The 22925-nt window shown below is 42.0% G+C and overlaps 1 protein-coding gene across 3 annotated transcripts in view; it reads right to left on the bottom strand.

The window, feature by feature from the left end:
- Positions 1 to 14482: 14482 nt before the first annotated feature.
- samd4a (sterile alpha motif domain containing 4A) overlaps positions 14483 to 22925 on the bottom strand; it is an 85502-nt gene continuing 77059 nt past the window's right edge. For all 3 annotated transcript variants that reach the window (XM_083791425.1, XM_083791424.1, XM_083791426.1), the window contains 2 exons: positions 19919 to 20002; positions 14483 to 15271 (listed from right to left, as the gene is read on the bottom strand). In XM_083791425.1, coding sequence (XP_083647551.1) covers positions 15243 to 15271; positions 19919 to 20002 — 113 coding nt within the window. In that variant the 3' untranslated portion in view covers positions 14483 to 15242. The remainder of the gene's footprint in view (positions 15272 to 19918; positions 20003 to 22925) is intronic.

Below are 22925 nucleotides of genomic sequence, written 5' to 3'. Positions count from 1 at the left end.
GCGTGCTATAGTATGCCGTACGGTATGGGCTATATAGCCCATGGTCAAAAATGGGATAAAAAACGTCTAAAAATAGACGTCTAAAACACGTCTATTGTTAGACGTGTTTTAGACGTCTATTTTTAGAATTTTTTATCCCATTTTTAGACGCTCGTCTAATAGCCCATACTGTACGGCATACTATAGCACGGTATGGGCTATATAGCCCATGGTCAAAAATGGGATAAAAAACGTCTAAAAATAGACGTCTAAAACACGTCTATCTTTAGACGTGTTTTGGATGTCTATTTTTAGACATTTTTATCCCATTTTTTGACGCTCGTCTAATAGCCCATACTGTACGGCATACTATAGCACGCCGTTTTTCATCATTTTTGAGGATTTGAAAAAATAAAGAAGAAAAAAAAACGATGGGTTATAGCCCATCGTTTCTTTTTTTTTTAGTTTTTTTTTCAAATCCTCAAAAATGATGAAAAACGGCTTGTTATAGTATGCCGTACAGTATGGGCTATAGCCCATGGTCAAAAATGGGATAAAAAACGTCTAAAATAGACGTCTAAAACACGTCTATTTTTAGACGTGTTTTAGACGTCTATTTTTAGACATTTTTATCCCATTTTTAGACGCTCGTCTAATAGCCCATACTGTACGGCATACTATAGCACGCCATTTTTCATCATTTTTGAGGATTGGAAGAAAAAAAAAAAAAAAAAAAATGATGGGTTATAGCCCATCGTTTTTTGATTTTTAGATTTTTTAGATTAAAAAAAAAAAAATGCAAATCTTCAAAAATGATGAAAAACGGCGTGCTATAGTATGCCGTACGGTATGGGCTATATAGCCCATGGTCAAAAATGGGATAAAAAACGTCTAAAAATAGACGTCTAAAACACGTCTATTTTTAGACGTGTTTTAGACGTCTATTTTTTGAAATTTTTATCCCATTTTTAGACGCTCGTCTAATAGCCCATACTGTACGGCATACTATAGCACGCCGTTTTTCATCATTTTTGAGGATTTGAAAAAAATGAAGAAAAAAAAAACGATGGGTTATAGTCCATCGTTTTTTTTTTTTTTTTTTTTTCAAATCCTCAAAAATGATGAAAAACGGCTTGCTATAGTATGCCGTACAGTATGGGCTATAGCCCATGGTCAAAAATGGGATAAAAAACGTCTAAAATAGACGTCTAAAACACGTCTATTTTTAGACGTGTTTTAGACGTCTATTTTTAGAAATTTTTATCCCATTTTTAGACGCTCGTCTAATAGCCCATACTGTACGGCATACTATAGCACGCCGTTTTTCATCATTTTTGAGGATTTGAAAAAAATGAAGAAAAAAAAAACGATGGGTTATAGCCCATCGTTTTTTTTTCTTTAGTTTTTTTTTCAAATCCTCAAAAATGATGAAAAACGGCGTGCTATAGTATGCCGTACGGTATGGGCTATATAGCCCATGGTCAAAAATGGGATAAAAAACGTCTAAAAATAGACGTCTAAAACACGTCTATTTTTAGACGTGTTTTAGACGTCTATTTTTAGAAATTTTTATCCCATTTTTAGACGCTCGTCTAATAGCCCATACTGTACGGCATACTATAGCACGCCGTTTTTCATCATTTTTGAGGATTTGAAAAAAATGAAGAAAAAAAAAACGATGGGTTATAGCCCATCGTTTTTTTTTCTTTAGTTTTTTTTTCAAATCCTCAAAAATGATGAAAAACGGCGTGCTATAGTATGCCGTACGGTATGGGCTATATAGCCCATGGTCAAAAATGGGATAAAAAACGTCTAAAAATAGACGTCTAAAACACGTCTATTTTTAGACGTGTTTTAGACGTCTATTTTTAGGAATTTTTATCCCATTTTTAGACGCTCGTCTAATAGCCCATACTGTACGGCATACTATAGCACGCCGTTTTTCATCATTTTTGAGGATTTGAAAAAAATGAAGAAAAAAAATACGATGGGTTATAGCCCATCGTTTTTTTTTTTCGTTTTTTTTTCTTTTCCAAACCCTCAAAAATGATGAAAAACGGCTTGCTATAGTATGCCGTACAGTATTGGCTATATATCATCATATCATATCATCATCATCATCATCATCATCATCATCATCATCATATCATCATCATCATCATCATCATCATCATCATCATCATCATCATCATACTATCATCATCATCATCATCATCATCATCATACTATCATCATCATCATCATATCATCATCATCATCATCATCATCATCATCATCATCATCATCATCATCATCATCATACTATCATCATCATCATCATCATCATCATCATCATCATATCATCATCATCATCATCATCATCATCATCATCATCATCATACTATCATCATCATCATCATCATCATCATCATCATCATATCATCATCATCATCATACTATCATCATCATCATCATCATCATCATCATCATATCATCATCACCATCATCATCATCATCATCATCATCATCATCATCATCATCATACTATCATCATCATCATCATCATCATCATCATCATCATATCATCATCATCATCATACTATCATCATCATCATCATCATCATCATCATCATATCATCATCACCATCATCATCATCATCATCATCATCATATCATCATCATACTATCATCATCATCATCATCATCATCATCATACTATCGTCATCATATCATCATCATCATCATCATCATCATCATCATCATCATCATCATCATCATCATCATCATCATCATCATCATCATCATCATCATCATCATACTATCATCATCATATCATCATCATCATCATCATCATCATCATCATCATCATCATCATCATCATCATCATCATCATCATACTATCATCATCATCATCATCATATCATCATCATCATCATCATCATCATACTATCATCATCATCATCATCATCATCATCATCATCATCATCATCATCATACTATCATCATCATCATCATCATACTATCATCATCATCATCATCATATCATCATCATCATCATCATCATCATCATCATACTATCATCATCATCATCATCATACTATCATCATCATCATCATCATCATCATCATCATCATCATCATCATCATCATCATCATCATCATCATCATCATCATCATACTATCATCATCATCATCATCATCATACTATCATCATCATCATCATCATACTATCATCATCATCATCATCATACTATCATCATCATCATCATCATCATCATCATCATCATCATCATCATCATCATCATCATCATCATCATCATACTATCATCATCATCATCATCATCATCATACTATCATCATCATCATCATCATCATCATCATCATCATCATACTATCATCATCATCATCATCATCATCATCATCATCATCATCATCATCATCATACTATCATCATCATCATCATCATCATCATCATCATCATCATCATACTATCATCATCATCATCATCATCATCATCATCATGATACTATCATCATCATCATCATCATCATCATCATCATCATCATCATCATACTATCATCATCATCATCATCATCATCATCATCATCATGATACTATCATCATCATCATCATCATCATCATCATCATACTATCATCATCATCATCATCATCATCATCATCATACTATCATCATCATCATCATCATCATCATCATCATCATCATCATCATCATCATCATCATACTATCATCATCATCATCATCATCATCATCATCATCATACTATCATCATCATCATCATCATCATCATCATCATCATCATCATCATACTATCATCATCATCATCATCATCATCATCATCATCATCATCATCATCATCATACTATCATCATCATCATCATCATCATCATCATCATCATCATCATCATCATACTATCATCATCATCATCATCATCATCATCATCATCATCATCATCATCATCATCATCATACTATCATCATCATCATCATCATCATCATCATCATCATCATCATCAGGGGTGCTTTGACTGTACACTATGGCATGTGTTTAAAGAGGCAGCGACATGTGAGGGGGTCACAGATTTACAGGAATACACAGAGGCTGTGACAGGTTATGTAACCAAGTGCATAGACGATGTGACTGTAATGAAGACGATACAAGTACGCACTAGCCAAAAACCATGGCTGACCAAGAAGACACGCCTACTATTGAGGGCCAGGGATGTCGCCTTTAGATCTGGCGATCCAGTGGCCTATAGGAAGGCAAGGAACGACCTGGACAGAGGCATAAAAGAGGCAAAAGGAATGTATGGGAAAAGGATGGCAAGTCAATTTAATGACAACAAGGACACTCGGAAACTGTGGCAGGGATTTCACACAGTAACGGGCTACAAGCCTGCTTCGCAGCCAGCCCCCACCGATCCATCACTTCCTGACAACCTCAATGCCTTTTACACACGGTTTGAGGCCACAAATGACAGGGAGGTGCAGAGATTTCCATTCTCACCCACAGACCAGGTGCCCCAGCTATCCACCACTGAGGTTAAGAGGGCCTTTTCCAGCATTAACCCTCGAAAGGCTACTGGACCAGACAATATACCAGGCCGGGTGCTGAAAGACTGTGCAGAGCAGTTAAAAGATGTTTTTACTGACATTTTCAACATCTCTCTCAGTCAAGCCAGAGTGCCTGCCTGTTGGAAGAGCGCCACCATTATACCTGTGCCCAAAAAGCCCAGCCCAGGCTGCATGAACGACTACCGCCCTGTGGCCCTTACCCCAATCGTTATGAAATGCTTCGAGAGGCTGGTCATGGAACGCATTAAAGGAGGCCTCAGCGCCGACCTGGACCCATACCAGTTCGCTTACAGACCAAACCGGTCTACAGAGGATGCTATTTCCACCATGCTCCACCTCACTCTGTCGCATCTGGAAAAGGCAGACACCTATGCCAGGATCCTTTTCCTAGACTTCAGCTCTGCCTTCAACACCATCATACCACAGCAGCTGGTGGAGAAGCTGAGGGTGTTGAAGGTGGACAATGTTACCTGTAATTGGATCCTGGATTTCCTGACACAGCGGAGGCAAACAGTCAAAGTAGGCAACATAACATCCAAAGCCATTGAAGTGAACACAGGATCTCCTCAGGGATGCGTACTGAGTCCCCTATTGTTCACTCTTCTTACACACGACTGCAAGGCCAGGTTCAGAAGCAACCACATCCTAAAATTTGCGGACGACACCACCGTGGTCGGCCTCATAACAAAGGGAGAAGAAGCTGCCTACAGAGAGGAGGTGGAACAGTTGGCAGCTTGGTGCAAGGCGCACAATCTTTCCCTAAATCACAAAAAGACCAAGGAAATGATTGTGGACTTCAGGACGAGAACCAGGCCACAACACCATCCTATGACCATCGACGGCTCAGCCGTAGAGAGGGTAAAAAGCACCACTTTTTTGGGAGTGCTGCTGACGGACAACCTGGCCCCGAGCAGCAACACCACTGCCATCATTAAAAAGGCCCAGCAGCGTCTCTACCCACTCCGTCAGCTGAGGAGAGTCGACCTGCCTGTCCCAGCCCTGACCATGTTTTATAGAGGCACTATTGAGAGCATTCTCACCTACTGTTTTACCTCCTGGTATGGAAGCAGCACGGCTGAGGAGAGGAAAAAGCTGGACAGGACGGTGAGAACAGCCAGCAAAATCATCGGTACCTCGCTGCCCTCCCTGGCAGACATATACCAGCAAAGGTGCATCAGGAGAGCAACTGGTATCACGAAGGATGTCACCCACCCCTCTCACAGCCTGATCGCCCTCATGCCCTCTGGGAAACGGTACAGGAGCATCAGTGCCAGGACAGAAAGGATGCGGAGCAGCTTCTTTCCCCAGGCAATCAGGCTCCTGAACTCTAGCCTCCCTGGCAGATAGGACATGAACTGTGATCTATGCTCAGTTTTTTAAATGGTTTTTATTCTATTAATCTTTTTTATGGATCCCTGTAGTTTTTAGTTTTTAGGACTTATTTATACTTAGTATTGTCTTGCACTGATAATTTATTATTGTATGAGCCTGTGCTGTCTTTTTTAACTAGGAGAAACGTAATTTCGTTTTTTTCTGCTGCTACAGTTGGAAACAAATGACAAAATAAAGCAATCTTGAATCTTGAATCTTGAATCTTGAATCATCATCATCATCATCATCATCATCATCATCATACTATCATCATCATCATCATCATCATCATACTATCATCATCATCATCATCATCATCATCATACTATCATCATCATCATCATCATACTATCATCATCATCATCATCATCATCATCATCATCATCATCATCATCATCATATCATCATCATCATCATACTATCATCATCATCATCATCATCATCATCATACTATCATCATCATCATCATCATACTATCATCATCATCATCATCATCATCATCATCATCATCATCATCATATCATCATCATCATCATCATCATCATCATCATCATACTATCATCATCATCATCATCATCATCATCATCATCATCATCATCATCATACTATCATCATCATCATCATCATCATCATCATACTATCATCATCATCATCATCATCATCATATCATCATCATCATCATACTATCATCATCATCATCATCATCATCATCATCATCATCATCATCATCATCATCATCATCATCATCATCATCATCATCATACTATCATCATCATCATCATACTATCATCATCATCATCATATCATCATCATCATACTATCATCATCATCATCATCATACTATCATCATCATCATCATCATCATACTATCATCATCATCATCATCATCATCATCATCATCATCATCATCATCATACTATCATCATCATCATCATACTATCATCATCATCATCATATCATCATCATCATACTATCATCATCATCATCATCATACTATCATCATCATCATCATCATACTATCATCATCATCATCATCATCATACTATCATCATCATCATCATCATACTATCATCATCATCATCATCATCATACTATCATCATCATCATCATCATACTATCATCATCATCATCATACTATCATCATCATCATCATCATCATACTATAATTCTAACAATGTCTCTGTGTGTGTCTGTGTGTCACTGTGACTGCTGTAGCTCCTTACTGCCTGCACCAATCACTCCCTTTTCACACAGGCATTGACCATATGAATATGGAGGGCGTAACGAAGCCCTTTTTTCGATTTGACACATTAATTATTATTAATGAATTTATTAGTCAATTACAAACACACCCGGGCGCAGTACCCCCCAAATATCTCACAACGGGTAAGGACTAGTCTATATAACTATGGTTCTATGAATACCGGATGACCGCCAGAGGGGCGGTGTTTTCAACACCTGGATATACATTACGCACACGCGCATTGGTCCAATATTAATACCAACACTGTCACTCATGACCACCTGTGGGTGTGAGCCACGGATATAGGTGTCCAGTCCACAGGGATCATCCTCATGAAATCTTTTCGTCGGGATTCCGAGTGACAATGAACTCTGGCGGTCATCCGGTATTCATAGAACCATAGTTATATAGATAACTTGCGTTCTATTTCATACCTACTGACCGCCAGAGGGGCGGTGTTTTCAACACCAGGATGACTCATACCAACATGGTCACGAGGAACCTGCACTCACCGAACCTCAGTTGCAGGTTGAAGAAGCGGACAGCACTGCCGTCGCCACAGGATGAGGGGCGGTCACATTCACCCTGTAGAAGCGGGCAAACGTGCACGAAGAGGCCCATGCCGCTGCAGCACAGATATCGGCCAGCGGGACACCCCTCAATGCGGCCCAGGAGGTGGGGACACTCCGAGTTGAGTGACACCTGACAGGGGGAGCCGGCAGCCCCCGGTGCTTGTAGGCCTGTAAAACGGCGTCCACCACCCAGTGAGAAAGCCATTGTTTAGAGATGGCACACCCCTTTCTGTGTCCTCCATAGCACAGGAAGAGGGCGTCTGACTTCCGAAAGCCTGTCGTCATGGCGATGTACTGCCTCAGGGCCCGGAATGGGACACAACCCAGCGGCAGGGAATAGCCCCTCCGCTCCCGGCTGTGGGGTGAAAGCCACCAACCTGACTGGCTGGTTGACGTGAAAGGCTGAGATCCTCTTGGGGAGAAAAGAGGGGTTGGGCCACAGTGTGACCCCAGACCCGTCCGCAGCCCACCTAACACACTCGTTAGCTACCGACAGGGCATGGAGCTCCCCCACCCGCTTGGCGGATGTGATGGCAAGGAGGAAGGCAATCTTGACTGATAACCACTTGAGGTCAGCCCGCTCCAGTGGCTCGAAAGGTGCTGAACACAGGGCTTCCAGCACCATAGGCAAATCCCATGAAGGCACTCGGGTGACGTGTGGGGGGTGCAACCTAACGGCCCCTTTCAGGAAGCTACCCACCCATGGGTGAGACCACAGGGTACGCCCGTCGACTGGCACATGCCGGGCTGAAATGGCGGCCAGATACACTTTCACTGTATTTGGCTGAAGACTCTTATCCAGCAGCGTCTGCAGGTAGCGGAGCAGCACCGGGACAGAGCACGTGGCTGGGTCCACACATTGTTCCTCACACCAGCCACAGAACAGCTTCCATCTGTTCGCATAAAGCGCTCTAGTGGAGGGCGCCCTATAGCGTTGAGCATGGTGCGGATAACTGCCTGATCACAGGAGTTCAGTAGGAGGTCCGGCCCTTCAGGGGCCAAACATGGAGCCGAAGTCGGTCCGGACAGGGGTGCCAGATGCGGCCCCCTACCTGAGAGAGGAGATCCTGCCTCGACGGCAGAAGCCAAGGCGTCCCGTCGAGAAGCTGCTGGATCATGGGGAACCAAATCCTCCCAGGCCAGTATGGTGCCACCAGCAGCACTGTGTGCCCGTCTGTGGAGTGTGAGCTTGAGTAGTGGGAGTGGAGGGAACGCATACAGCAGACAGTCCAGAGGCCAGGGGTGGGTCAGTTTTAGAAATATAGTGCTTTCAAATTTGAGACATTTATAATGGGGCTCAATGGCAGACATTGGCACGTCAAAAAAGCAATTTCACCTAGAAACTCCATTCACACTTTTTATTATTCAGCTTACTGTTCAGAAACATGCTGGAACTTTTTACTTTGAAATGTTTTGTAGTTTCTGAGTTATTTAACTTAAACGCCCAATGCATTCTCTATGGCAATAGCACAAACTTTGATATGCTACTAGTCCGACCTACATACTTACACCTAGCAACCCCATTCTAGCCTACTTAGGTTCATCTTACGGTGGACATGTTTGCCTGAAAAGGAATCTTTGAAAAGTTTCATAGTTTTAGAAATATAGTGCTTTCAAATTTGAGACATTTATAATGGGGCTCAATGGCAGCTCTATAGGCACGTCAAAAATCACTTTCACCTAGAAACTCCATTCACACTTTATTATTCAGCTTACTGTGGAGACACATGCTGGAACTTTTTACTTTTAAATGTTTTGAAGTTTCTGAGTTATTTAACTTAAACGCCCAATGCATTCTCTATGGCAATAGCACAAACTTTGGCATGCTACTAGTCCTACATACTTACACCTAGCAACCCTGTTCTAGCCTATTTAGGTTCATCTTACGGTGAAAAGGAATCTTTGAACTACACGAGATATTGGCACGAGATATTGGCACTTTATTGATATAACATGGTGGTCATCTTTGAAATCCAAGATGGCCACCTTCTGCCATCTTGATTACATGGCCCCCCTTCCAAAATGAAACGTATGGTTATGGAGAGCTTGTGGAAGCTCCCTGACTACTGTACTGACTAGGGCAGGCCAAGGAACAAATGCCACTATACATTTTTCAAATCGGCCTCTAGATGGCTATACAGTAAGTGTAGGCTGAAACAAAAGCAGAACTCATTTTTGTGAAACGAGACAATTGGTGTCTATTTGCAATATTCTGAAGCCTGACTTGGACAGAATCTTAGCTTTGGGGACAGTAGGGTAAGTGGGGTGTAATTCACACACACGCAAAAGGAGTTACAACCTTTTTATGGATAAGGGCATACCAAGTCACAGCATTGTGGTACAATGGACAAAATTACAGGAAGACACACATAAGAACCCCCACATGAACACATGCATGCACCCGTGTGCATGCACATATATAAACACTCATTCTTTCTCACAACAGGCAAACTTATTTCTTTAACAGGCCAGTATAATTCATAACTTCATATCAGCGTAAAGAAGTACCTACAGAGTACAGAAAACAAAATGTTGCCAGCTTGAAGGCAGCGGCTGAAAGAAGTTTTACTATACAAGATGACACAGAAACCAAACAATTCTGAATGATGTCATCACGGTTCTTGCCAGCGGATTGGTTGATACACTGGTTGCATCTTGTAACATTATTACAGTTTTTAAGTCCATATAAAACCATTTACATTTGGGGTAAATGTCTTGAGTACAAAAAAGGCACTGCCATTTGTTATTCTAAATATGACTTTCCCAGCCTCGTGCATGCAAATCTAAAATATAAATTACACTTTTTTCAGTTGTATGTTTTTCTTCTACACTTTTGTCCTTTTTTCTTCATTTTTTTATTATTAAACATACAATATTCCTTTTTCTTTTTCAAATATATACGTAAGCCTGCAGTCAATACAGGACATCGGCTCTTCAAAAATAAAATACAACTAAAACGAAATCGAGAAGCACAGTCAAGCGGTAAATCTTTGTTACAGAGCGGGTGCTGTCGAGGTTATTGAAAAATGTAAATAAAATAAAAAATGCGTCTCAGCATCCCATAATGACAGCGAAAAGGAAGAAACAGTATATAGGTCTTCATTTAAACTACATAAATATATATTTTTTCTTTTTGGAATATCAAGGTACGCCTCATAAACGTTAATACTGCAGTGTTCAAAGCACTCTGGGAATGCCTCTCTATGGGTCAGATAGTCTAAAGTAGGGCTGGGCAATATATCCATATTATATAAATATTGTAATATTGACTACATATTGTTGCTGTCGGGAGGAAACCACATAACAATCTTTGATATTCTTTGCATAAATCAGTGCAATGGAACACCCTTTGTCTGTGTGTTGGATGAAACCTCTTAACTCCATTGGACACTCAAACTGTCTTCTAAAGCAACTAACTCCACATTTTGGGGTTAGGTGGTTTCTTCCCGACAGCAGCTCACACAACACGTGTAGTGAGCTTGTACATTTACAATTTTTACAATTTTGAAAATGTAAATTATAGTCAAAACATGAGATTATCGCCAAAATATCGATAGTTTATTTGGTAAAAAAATAAATGTGATATTTGATTTTGGCCATATCTCCCAGCCCTAGCCTAAAGGCTAATTATTATTTAGTAGAAATCTTCAACTAAGTATACCCCATTCTTCAGGCAGCAGCCGCACGCAGCTGAAGAAATGTTTGTAGCTCTCATTGTCTACTGCTACTTCTTCTCTAACAGGTGCTTATCCTCGTTGCTTACATTGTTATCACTGCGATTACGATGCTCTTCTACCTTTGGCTTGGAATTGCTGTCAGAAACCAGCATGCACCTCTCACTTGGGGTGGGGGGGTTAGGGGTTGAAGGTCGGCCTCTAGGTATAGTAAAAGCCATCCCTGATCTTATCTTACGGCTGGTGACTTGCCTCTAAAAATGCATCAAGATTGTGTATTAGATCATTGACTGGCTCCGATTATTACATATAATGACAGCATTTGGCCATGCAGGCAGCTACCTACTATATACCAAAGCAACAGCCAAAAAAACCAAAACAAAAAAAAACATCAGTCTCAACAAGACCAAGATAAAGATACAAATAAGAGATTAAACAACTAAATACAAAACAAAATAAAAATAAAAAGTCAAAAATAACTATGTTAATATTTGAGATGTATGTATGGTCACCAGCCATAGCATGTTAATACATATGGTACTTTAAATAATAATACACTTGATGACTATAAGAATCACCTCCACAACAGTTATGGAAAACAATATGAATAAATAATAAGTTTGAATCTACTTAGTATTTATATGGCAGTGACACTGAAAGACTCCGAATATATAGGCATAGCCATGGAAAAGCATGACGTGCCAACCGACCCACTCACGATAAAATGGATCTGTGTCGTATATACTGTACGTGCTTTGTGGAATCCCATTTCACACACGTACACTCACTATAATTCAGAGAGTACAACTATGTTCTGGGCTATAAGCACTGTGCATGCACACTACTCAAAATACTCACTTGCTGCACAATGTTATTAACACACAAACGTGTGCGTCTGTGTGTATATGTGTGTGTGAGAGAGTTTAAAGTGTGTGCATGTACTGTATGTGAATGGTTGTAACCAAGAATGGCATTGATGCTGCAATGGCGTTCATGAGCTTCTCTCCTGTTTGCCGGTCAACAGCTTTAAAGTCCCTATCGACTAAACTTCCCATTTTTAAATGGCAAAAGATGGTTTGGCCAAAGACCTTTGGACTCGAAGGTTCCAGCCCGGCAATGGGCTGGCTTTAGTTTGTTCCTGGGCACTGTGATGTAGTAAGAGAGGACATATCCCCAGTAATCAGGAAGAGATTAGTGTGTGATTTGTCTCTTGGGCAGGTGGGGAGGAAACTCTTGTGCCAATCCCTAACATTTGCCATTAAACCTTTTTCCATCTCTCATGTAGGACTCAATACTGTCTACTGCACTTCACCTCTAGGTTTGAGCTTTGGCCAATACCTCCCCCTGCATTATACCTCTCTTCCCTCGATTGGCTCGGGTTGATGTAACAATACTGCCTGGATGGATGTGGTACAGTCTTGTGATTCGGTGTGGCCATTAGTGTTGTGTGTGTGCGCGCGCATGCATCGCAGGCGCCAGGTGCAGAATACAAACGGAAATACCAGAGAATTACAAGAAACTAATAAAGAAACTAAACAATTGTAATCCACAGTACCCCTCACAACAGCCTTTCAAACGGTTCCAAAGTCAGAAAGTTGCAAATGTGGATATCTGTGAAAACTCTTTTAGCTGTTCTAAAACAGCGATAAGCTCGTCTCCCACGGGTTAATACCATCGTGTGCTTTTTTTCCCCGACACAGTGGAGTTTTCCGACCCAGCTTATTTAAACATAAACCCATCTTTATAAAGTCTGCTTTCCAGACACAATGAACCAAGGATAAATATTAAGACACAGAATGAACATAACATTGATAAGTATGCTAAAGAAAATTCAAGGTAGGCTGACACTGTCAAAATGTTCAGACAGCCATATTATATAATTCGATCATTGATCATTTAGGCAGTTCTTTTTCTTAAATAAGGATTCCCCATGTCCTCATTTTCTGAGATAACTGTTTACTGACAACATCACCTGTCTCCAGACTGCTGGCCCAGCTCCTCTAAGTGCCTGCATGTTATTGGACTTCTGCCCTGTCCTGACGGCCTTTGGCCAGCAGATGGAGGTAAACACAAATGAGAGACAATCTCTGGGAGCAACACCCTTCATGGACTGACTATAGCAGATATCATGTTGCTTCAAGGAAGATGATTGGTCTGACCACCAAGTCCTTCTACTGCCAGGTTGAAGCTCCCGTCGTAGCTCATCTTACTGTCTTCCTTTCTTCCAAGACAGAAACATGCATCCTCCATTCCTCAACACATCACCCTTTGTGAAGCACAACCAGCCCTGATCTCAACATAGATAATAATTCCCCTGACGACACAACATGTATCAGTCTCCCATTTAAAACATAAAAGCCTATACTCACAATGAATACCTACAAAGGCTATTAATTCAAAGACACATGCTATATAGAAACAATTTGAAATTCAACTGTGCCAAACTCACTTCCTTATATATCATTCACACGATTAGGCCGCCAAAGGTGATCGGACATGACATCACCTTCCCCTATTACTCATAGCCATTTAGAGGTCCTGCCTCTGATTTCATGTCATTTGTTTTAACATCCACTTTCCCTTCCTCCACTAAAATCACTTCCTAAGCACCCACATCTATTCTTCTCCTTGTCCTACACTATCTCAGTACTTCCTGTGTCTTTCTCTTGACTCCTCCCTCATGTCTCTCTCTCTCTCTCTCTCTCTCTCTCTCTCTCTCTCTCTCTCTCTCTCTCTCTCTCTCTCTCTCTCTCTCTCTCTCTCTCACCCCTCTTCATACATTGGCTGTGCTTTAACTTTTTCCCTCTTGTTACATTTTCACTCCAACATAACTTGGCAATTGGCATTTGGCAAGCAAAATAAAGAATAAGCACATTGGTTGTAAACTAGCAATGATGGCTACTGCATGGGAATTAAAGCAACCATGGCAGAATGCTGACACTGTAAAGAAAAAGGTGGGAGGGGAATATATATATATATATATATATATATATATATATATATATATATATATATATATATATATATATATATATATATATATATATATATATATATATAATATATATATACTTTCATACCTGAAAAATTCATTACATGTTTTTGTACCCTTTGAAAGTAGCATCATTATGTAAACAATACAAATACAAATGATTTGCCACCCGATACAGAGCGAAGAGTTTCCCCACGCTTCCAACCATTCTCACTTAATGCTCAAATCCACAGTCGAAGCAGTCAAGGAAATAACAAACTTCCCTCTGTGTTTTTTTTCTTAAATTCGCCTTGCTTTTTGGGTCTGAGGTACTATAAGGGTTTTGAAACGCATCGACTGCCAAGACGTGATCAGGACATGACCATGTTCAGATAGGCTGGGGACCGGAAGGGCCTTTACAGGTAGACCGCAGTCTTACTGTGGCATCACCTGTTCCCACAGTTCTCCCCATTCTGCTGGGCCTGACAACTTGACTGCAGTACTTCCTCCGTCCTGCCAGAGGGCGATCTTCAGACACTGTCCAGATCATATTCAAGGGTTTTCGCTCCCCCCCCCCCCCCCCACCCCGCCCCACCCCACCCAGACCCAGAGGAATGAGAGCGTACTGGGATAGCAGGAAGTGTACTTTTTTTTCCAAACCCGGTGGAAGGTGCCAATGTGATAGCTTGTGTAAGCTGAGTGACTCGGTTTTGTCACTCAGACCCCGCCCACAGTCCATTGGTTGAGCTCTACCATTGGCTACAGGATGAGGGAACGGGAGAGTTGGTGAGCTCCAGATGAGTTATCCATCCTGGGTGTTCACGGTGGCACTGCCTCTCTCTCTCTCTCCGGTCCCTGTCTCAAATTGTCGATGTGCGGTCAGCGCCATCTGAACAAGAACAGAGAAAAAGCATACAAATGAAATGCATTAGACTTAAACTTTCAGTGAACTTTTCGGTACTTTACTTGAGTGCAAGTGTGCATTTTTGGATACTTGACATGACTTTCACTACTGGGTTGAGTGCTTTGTCCTCCACTCATCGCCACACAGTGTAAGTACTCATTCTAAAACGGTCCCAATACTTGATTCTGATTGGCTGGTTTCAGATTAGACCACGTGATAAATCTCATGATAATCTACACCTTAAATCAGTTTATATCAATCCCAGGTGCATTATTTCTTTCCACAGTGCTGTAGCTGAATTTCCTTTACCAACCTTGGCCATGCAGGCTTCTAAGCACAGCCCGCGCTCATAGGATGGTGAATGACATGGCTTGTAAAGACACCTATTCCCTTGTCATCACCGCTGATCGCCCTCGCAATGTCTCGGTCGCTTTGCTAAGCAGCTATGCTAGCGTCTTCCATTGTATTGTTCACAGACATATTAGTTAAATCTGGAATAAAAAATATATGAATTTCTATCGAATATGTTAGTTACCATGATATTGACCTATCACTTAAGTTTTGTTGTGTCTGTACAGTATAGGCCTAACACACAGCCTGGCTGGACTGCCTGAGTAAACAAGGAAGTGGCTCTGCCTGATGGCCGCAAAGTGTAACTACTTTCTTTAGTGAATATTATTAGGAATAGTTTTATGATTTTCATGTTGCCATGTTTGTAGCCATTTTAGAAAAGCAATAAGCCACGTGAGGTCCAACGTTACCTTTTATTTTATAATGTCTGAGAGGGTTGGAGGCTCTCAGCCAACCTATGAACCTATTTATTTGCCACTCTGATGATGAAGATGCAGCTCTCACCATGCTGGCTCATATACAGTATCTCTGAGTATGTGGTGCTGTATGTTCGCTAGCAACTGTTGTGTCATGGACTGAAGCCTTTCAGACCCAGTGCACAGTGAGGGGCCAAAGGCCACACCAAAACACACACTACCCTTAACATGCTTTTTTGAGCTGACACTGATTTAGCTAGAGGCTGACAAACATAATCATCACTATTGGGCAGAAAACGTGCCTGTCTTCTGATGGATTCAATGCCGTTATTATGTTGTCATAAGATCTTTTTAATACTTTTCATTGGTTAAATATTCATACAACTCACAGACCTCTTTCAACCTCTTTTGGGCTTATACATTTTCTTTATACACAAGGATTCTGCCTGACAGCGATGGCATGATTTGTGCCCATAGTTCCAAGGCCTGTCTAGTTGTTTGTCTGTGGAGGCGTGTGGGTGCAGTGGACGAGACCGGAACTATAGGTTTTGACTGAGTTAGCATTCCATAGCTGGGGGCACTCCCTCCCTCTGTACCCACCTCTGCTTCTTGCCTTTCCCCTGCTGCTAACCACCATACATGCACACACAGCCGTGCACACAAAGCAACACTTGTCCGCCCGCCGGCTCTCTGTCGAGCACTGAGGCTCACTGTCTTTAGCCTGGGAGTGCAGTTTGGTGGGGGAGATGGGGGGGGGGGGGGGGGCAGGGGCAGGCGGCGACTTTACCCTGGGCTCAACTCCACTTCACGTGGGAATGGTTACTCCGTTTAACCCATTTTGGGAGGGAACCCCTTTTGGTTTTAGCATTATGTTATGCTTTAGCTATTGAAAAATAGCAGATCTACAAGCTCATAGCGCGCCTAGCGCTACGAGCTTGTAGGTCTGCTATTTTTGAAAAATCTAAGAACGACTGACATAGAAACATAGCTTTTTCAGAAAACTGTCATTTTCAAACAGACATTTTTAGAATCTGATCTCAGGTCAAAATGGTTTAACCTGCCCCTTGCTTCCACCCACTCATGTCCACCCCCCCCCCCCTCTTTTCTCTTACTCTCTCTCTGCACTGTATGCAGTCAAACACAGGCCGGAGCAAACCTTCAGTGTTGGGGAGTATTAAGCTACATGTAGCTGAGCTACGTAGCTGAGCTACATTTTGCTGTAGCTTGTGGTATTTTAGCTACATTCATATTTGTGTACCTCGTCAAGTAGCTCAGCTACCTTTTGGGTCATTTTTTGTAGCTTAGCTACTCAAGTTACAAGCTACAATTTTGGGCAATAACATGAAAGAAATATATTAATTTTGACCATTGGTTGCTGTGTTAATTCTTGTACTAGAACCCCCTTTGAAAAATCAAGGACTGTTCCTTTTTCTGATTGCTTTGAGGGCATATCAGCACTTGACAGCTGCCTCTAATTGGCCTCTGATTGGCCCTGGTATCACAGGGTGGGAGGGGTCTCCCAGGGGGGAGCAGGGGTCTCCTAGAGGGGAGGAGGGGTCTCCCAGAGGGGAGCAGGGGGAGGAGGGGTCTCCCAGAGGGGAGCAGGGTGGGGGGGTCTCCCAGAGGGGAGCAGGGGGAGGAGGGGTCTCCCAGAGGGGAGCAGGGTGAGGAGGGGTCTCCCAGAGGGGAGCAGGGTGAGGAGGGGTCTCCCAGAGGGGAGCAGGGTGGGGGGGTCTCCCAGAGGGGAGTAGGGTGAGGAGGGGTCTCCCAGAGGGGAGCAGGGTGAGGAGGGGTCTCCCAGAGGGGAGCAGGGTGAGGAGGGGTCTCCCAGAGGGGAGCAGGGTGAGGAGGGGTCTCCCAGAGGGGAGCAGGGTGGGGGGGTCTCCCAGAGGGGAGCAGGGTGAGGAGGGGTCTCCCAGAGGGGAGCAGGGTGGGGGGGTCTCCCAGAGGGGAGTAGGGTGAGGAGGGGTCTCCCAGAGGGGAGCAGGGTGGGGGGGTCTCCCAGAGGGGAGCAGGGGGAGGAGGGGTCTCCCAGAGGGGAGCAGGGTGGGGGGGTCTCCCAGAGGGGAGCAGGGTGGGGGGGTCTCCCAGAGGGGAGCAGGGGGAGGAGGGGTCTCCCAGAGGGGAGCAGGGTGGGGGGGTCTCCCAGAGGGGAGCAGGGTGGGGGGGTCTCCCAGAGGGGAGCAGGGGGAGGAGGGGTCTCCCAGAGGGGAGCAGGGTGGGGGGGTCTCCCAGAGGGGAGCAGGGTGAGGAGGGGTCTCCCAGAGGGGAGCAGGGTGGGAGGGGAATCCCAGAGGGGAGCAGGGGGAGGAGGGGTCTCCCCGAGGGGAGCAGGGTGGGGGGGTCTCCCAGAGGGGAGGAGGGGTCTCCCAGAGGGGAGGAGGGGTCTCCCGCATGTACATTCTCAATTTAACGCTGAAAAATAAAAAGTAGCTGAGCTACTTTGAGCTACTTTTTCCATGTAGCTGTAGCTTTACAAGCTACATCTCTCCAGGGGTAGCTATGTAGCTTGATCAAGCTACTGCCATGGTGAGCTACTTGTAGCTTTACAAGCTACGCTTTCAAAGTAACTTGCCCAACACTGCAAACCTTTACACTACCGCCTGTACCACAATCGCCACTTCCTACTGACTGTACTGTATGAAGTTAAGTGAATCACTTACAATACTGAATGAAGTAATGAATGACCGGACTAACTAAAAGTCTAAAACTCCGAATTCACACACTCTACAAACAATGGTCGGCAGACAACGGGGGGGTCCCGTGTGGCACTCATCAGCAGTGATCGTGATCCCCCCCCCCCAAAACTCCACATTTGCATAAATGTGTATTCTGTGCAGGCATGCAAAAAAATAAAAAAACATCCAGTATAATGAGTACATGGCCTCGGTCTCACATGGTCGTAACAAAAACTGCAGTGAATCTTGGAAACCACAAGTAGCCATGTGGCCCTCAGGGCAGGAGCCTATCTCCTGTATATGTAGCATGAGACAGCTTGATGTATAAGTGCATCTCCCAGCCATGATGTACTGTACAAGTACAGTACACACCCTGGACATGACGCTAGTATTACCCAGTGGTGTGGTGGAGATGTTGTAGCTGGGGAATCTGGGGATACGTTATTTTAATGTCACGTGATGCTCTAGACAGCACAATGAAATACCCATATTGTGCCAAATATAAGACGACTCTGATTATAAGACGACCCCCATTTTCAAAGACTCATTTGTGGAAATATAACATTGAAGACCACATTTTCAAGACACATTTGTGGAAATATAACATTGAAGACCACATTTTCAAGACTCATTTGTGGAAAAAGAACATTGAAGACCAAATTATCTATTTGGTCTTCATGTTATTTTTCAACAAATTAGTCTTGAAAATGGGGGTCGTCATAGGGGGCACCGTATATGTAAAAAAGAGTAACCGTTTGTTGCAGAAAAAATATTTTTGGCGGGATAATTCCCCTCCAAATTACTTACACGTGATCACAGGGGTGACGTGACATTGTAATTGGCTAGCAAAATTAGTGGGAGGGGCCTAGTAAGCGATACCACACTTTTTTCAAAATTGCGACATTTCTAGTTTTAGGTTTACGAGTGCAAGTAATTTTAGTTTTAGTTAAGAAATCTACCTTTTTTATTAGTTTTAACCTTTTGAATATTTTTCAAAGAACGTCTTCATGAAGTTAAGAAATGTAGGATAAATTAAAAAAATGCATGTCAACAGAAGACAAAAACAAAAATGAAGATTGTTTTATGTTATTCTAGTCTTGGTTTGACATTGTGAATTGAGTGTACAGTGTGTGTGTGTGTGTGTGTGTGTGTGTGTGTGTGTGTGTGTGTGTGTGTGTGTGTGTTACCTCCCAACGCGTGCTCTGTCATGCTCAGACACAGAGACTCGAGGCGGTTGTTGATGTCTGGTTCCGTCACTGGCAGCTGAAGATCTAAATGACAATTACAACAAAGTTAAAACAAGCATAATTGAACACATAGCATGATGCTCTGTTGTAGAATCTCATCAGAGCACGGCAGAGTATCCAATTATCTTTGTCATAATCATGAAGGAGAATTTGTTAGCCAGATTGGCACCAGTGATCCAACTGATATGGCCATATATAGAGATCTCTATCTGTCTGTCAGTCATTGTCCCTTTTTCATAGGCATTTATTCTGACTAATTTGTTAGGGCCGGATCCGAGTGGAATAATAAGAGAGTGGCGTGTCTGGCGACAACGCTTTGATCTCACCGCAGAGCGGATGCCGATGGGCTATAGTTCCAAACATTGGAACTATCCCATTGAGATAGAATGAGCACTTCCGCATTCCATTGGGAGTCAACGCTAGTGTCGCCACTCTCATACTATTCCACTCGGGGCCGGATGCCATTATGACACATTGAGGTTAGACAACACAATCCAATTTTGTCCGCAGCTGCATTGGGACTGGGAAATCCTTATATGGTTATGACATGACCTTGATGATGTGGTTCGTCCGCCTGCCCATCCTCCCTTAACCCATTCTGACCTGAGATCAGATTCAAAAAATGTCTTCTACATCCTGACAGTTTTCATTCTGACCTGAGATCAGATTCTAAAAATGTCTTCTGTTAGTCGCTCTTCGATTTAAAAAAAATAGCAGATCTACAAGCTCGTAGCGCGACACTCGGTGGCTTGTAGATCTGCTATTTTTAAATAGCTAAAGCATAACGTAATGCTAACACCAAAAGGGGTTCCCGCCTAAAATGGATCTAGATAAATTGTATCCAGTGTCGTCAGGGGCACGACCCAGCCACCTATTAATAATCTGTCCAATAAGCTAATATGGCCATAAGAATGACAAGATGCAGCGACTCGCGCCGTTTCTCGACTTGAAAAGAGAAAGAATGCACACGCACGCACGCACGCACGCACGCGCACGCACGGTCTGTAAAATGATTGGGTAATAATGGCGTTTCAAAGAAACTATACATCGTGCAAGTACATTAACGGTGTGGAAAAAAGTTATAGCCAGAATACTGAGCAAGTGTGGAATTATTTGGAGCATGCGTCTGCTTGTGAGACCTTCCCCAACACTGAGTCCAAACTCCACGGGTGTCCTCCTCTAATCTGGTAAACAGATGTTCTAGACAGGAATTTGTACATAAAAAAATAATTTTTTAGTTTGATAATGATAATTTTGCTGATAGTTGCCAAACAGTTTTTTTTTTATCAAAGCATGACCTAAATAGGCTTGTTAACAATATGAGGCAGTGATGCTAGCGTGTGTTCGTTCTCTAAAGTCTAAACAAGTGACAAAACGTCTCTTCAGCTATAGAGTGTCTGCTCTCTCTAACCCTTTTTCATTTCTGAATGGACAAGAAAGCACTCAGTGTGCTCCGGAGTGTGCTCCCATGTCCTCGCTAGGAATTTACCAACACACAGTTCATGAAACATGCATTAATTCACCAAAGAAAGTTAGTGAATAAATATATAAATATATATATATATATATATATATATATATATATATATATATATATATATATATATATATATATATATAGGCTATATGATAATTGCTATGATAAAATGATAAAAAATATAATGTAGATAAGATTGCATTTTATTAATCCTGGCGGGGAAATTTTAAACATCACACTCAAGGTTGTGCTGTTGTTCTGAATGTCAACAGGGCTGTGATTTTCTTGGACCAATCCTGAGTCTAAATTCTATGTGTATGTACACTCAGGATTTTGACAGTGTAGTACAGAACAGCTCTCCTCTTGTATGACACTGCTTAATTCTCACAAGGGTCACAAGTGGAAAACTATTATAATAATGTATTGGCACCTACTGGAGGCCACTACTAACAACTTTTGCATTACTATGATTGCCTTTTTGTATTGCATTGGATTGATGCCAACAGATTTATTTCGTTGTACACCTGTGTTCAATGACAAAATAAAATCCATCCATCCATCCATCCATTGGGTGTAGCCAGGCTATATAGAGCGTCGCAGTCCCGCCTCCTTTCAGAACGACGTGTGGCCCAGGAAATGATTCTCCATTCATTTTCTCCATAGGCTTTTCAAAAAGTATTTATTTAAAGACGGTTACAAAGCGGACAAAGCCAACTCGGATCGTGACAAATCATAAATAATTACAATGTTTTGGGCCGATCAAATAATTAGTAAGAAGAAAAACAAAACAAATAGTGTTGTATCCTGCCTTTATTTTCTTCTTTCAAATTATTTGATCGGCACAAAATATTGTGTTTGTTGTCATGATTTGTCACAATACGAGTTGGCTTTGTCCGCGGCGTAACCGTCTTTATATAAATACCTTTTGAAAAGCCTATGGAGAAAATGAATGGAGAATAATTTCCTGGGCCACTCGTCGTTCTGAAAGGGGGCGGGACTGTGACGCTCTATTGTGTGTAGATTGTATGGACCAATATTGCAGAGTTCAGGTCCCAGTTTGAAACCAGTGAAGAACTAATGAAACACATAGAACACTGACTGTACACAACTGGGATGGAAAGTAACATACAGTATGACGTTTCCATGACACAGAGAATGTGTAATGGATGTACGCCCTGATGGTTACACCCAAATCTCAGCCAATAAATGAAAGTTGAAGACAAAAGGAGCGAGAGAGATGTGAATTAAAGAGAGAGGATGGAGGAACGTGTAACATGGCTAGGTCTGTAATGTACTTAATAATAATAAATAATAATGGATTTTATACACACTTTATATTCGTCAGAATCTCAAAGTGCTACAGCAAATGAATAAAAGCAGAAGAAACAACACACCATTAAAAACATCTAATAGAACAGGGACATTTAAAACTTAAGGGCAAGGCTATAAAAATGCTTTGGTTAAAAAGGA

This window comes from Protomyctophum parallelum (genome assembly GCF_964188405.1).
Source record: "Protomyctophum parallelum genome assembly, chromosome: 2".
NCBI classification, from domain to species: domain Eukaryota; kingdom Metazoa; phylum Chordata; class Actinopteri; order Myctophiformes; family Myctophidae; genus Protomyctophum; species Protomyctophum parallelum.
The sequence above is the reverse complement of the archived record's forward strand: the minus strand, read 5'-3'. Positions and strand labels throughout refer to the sequence as shown.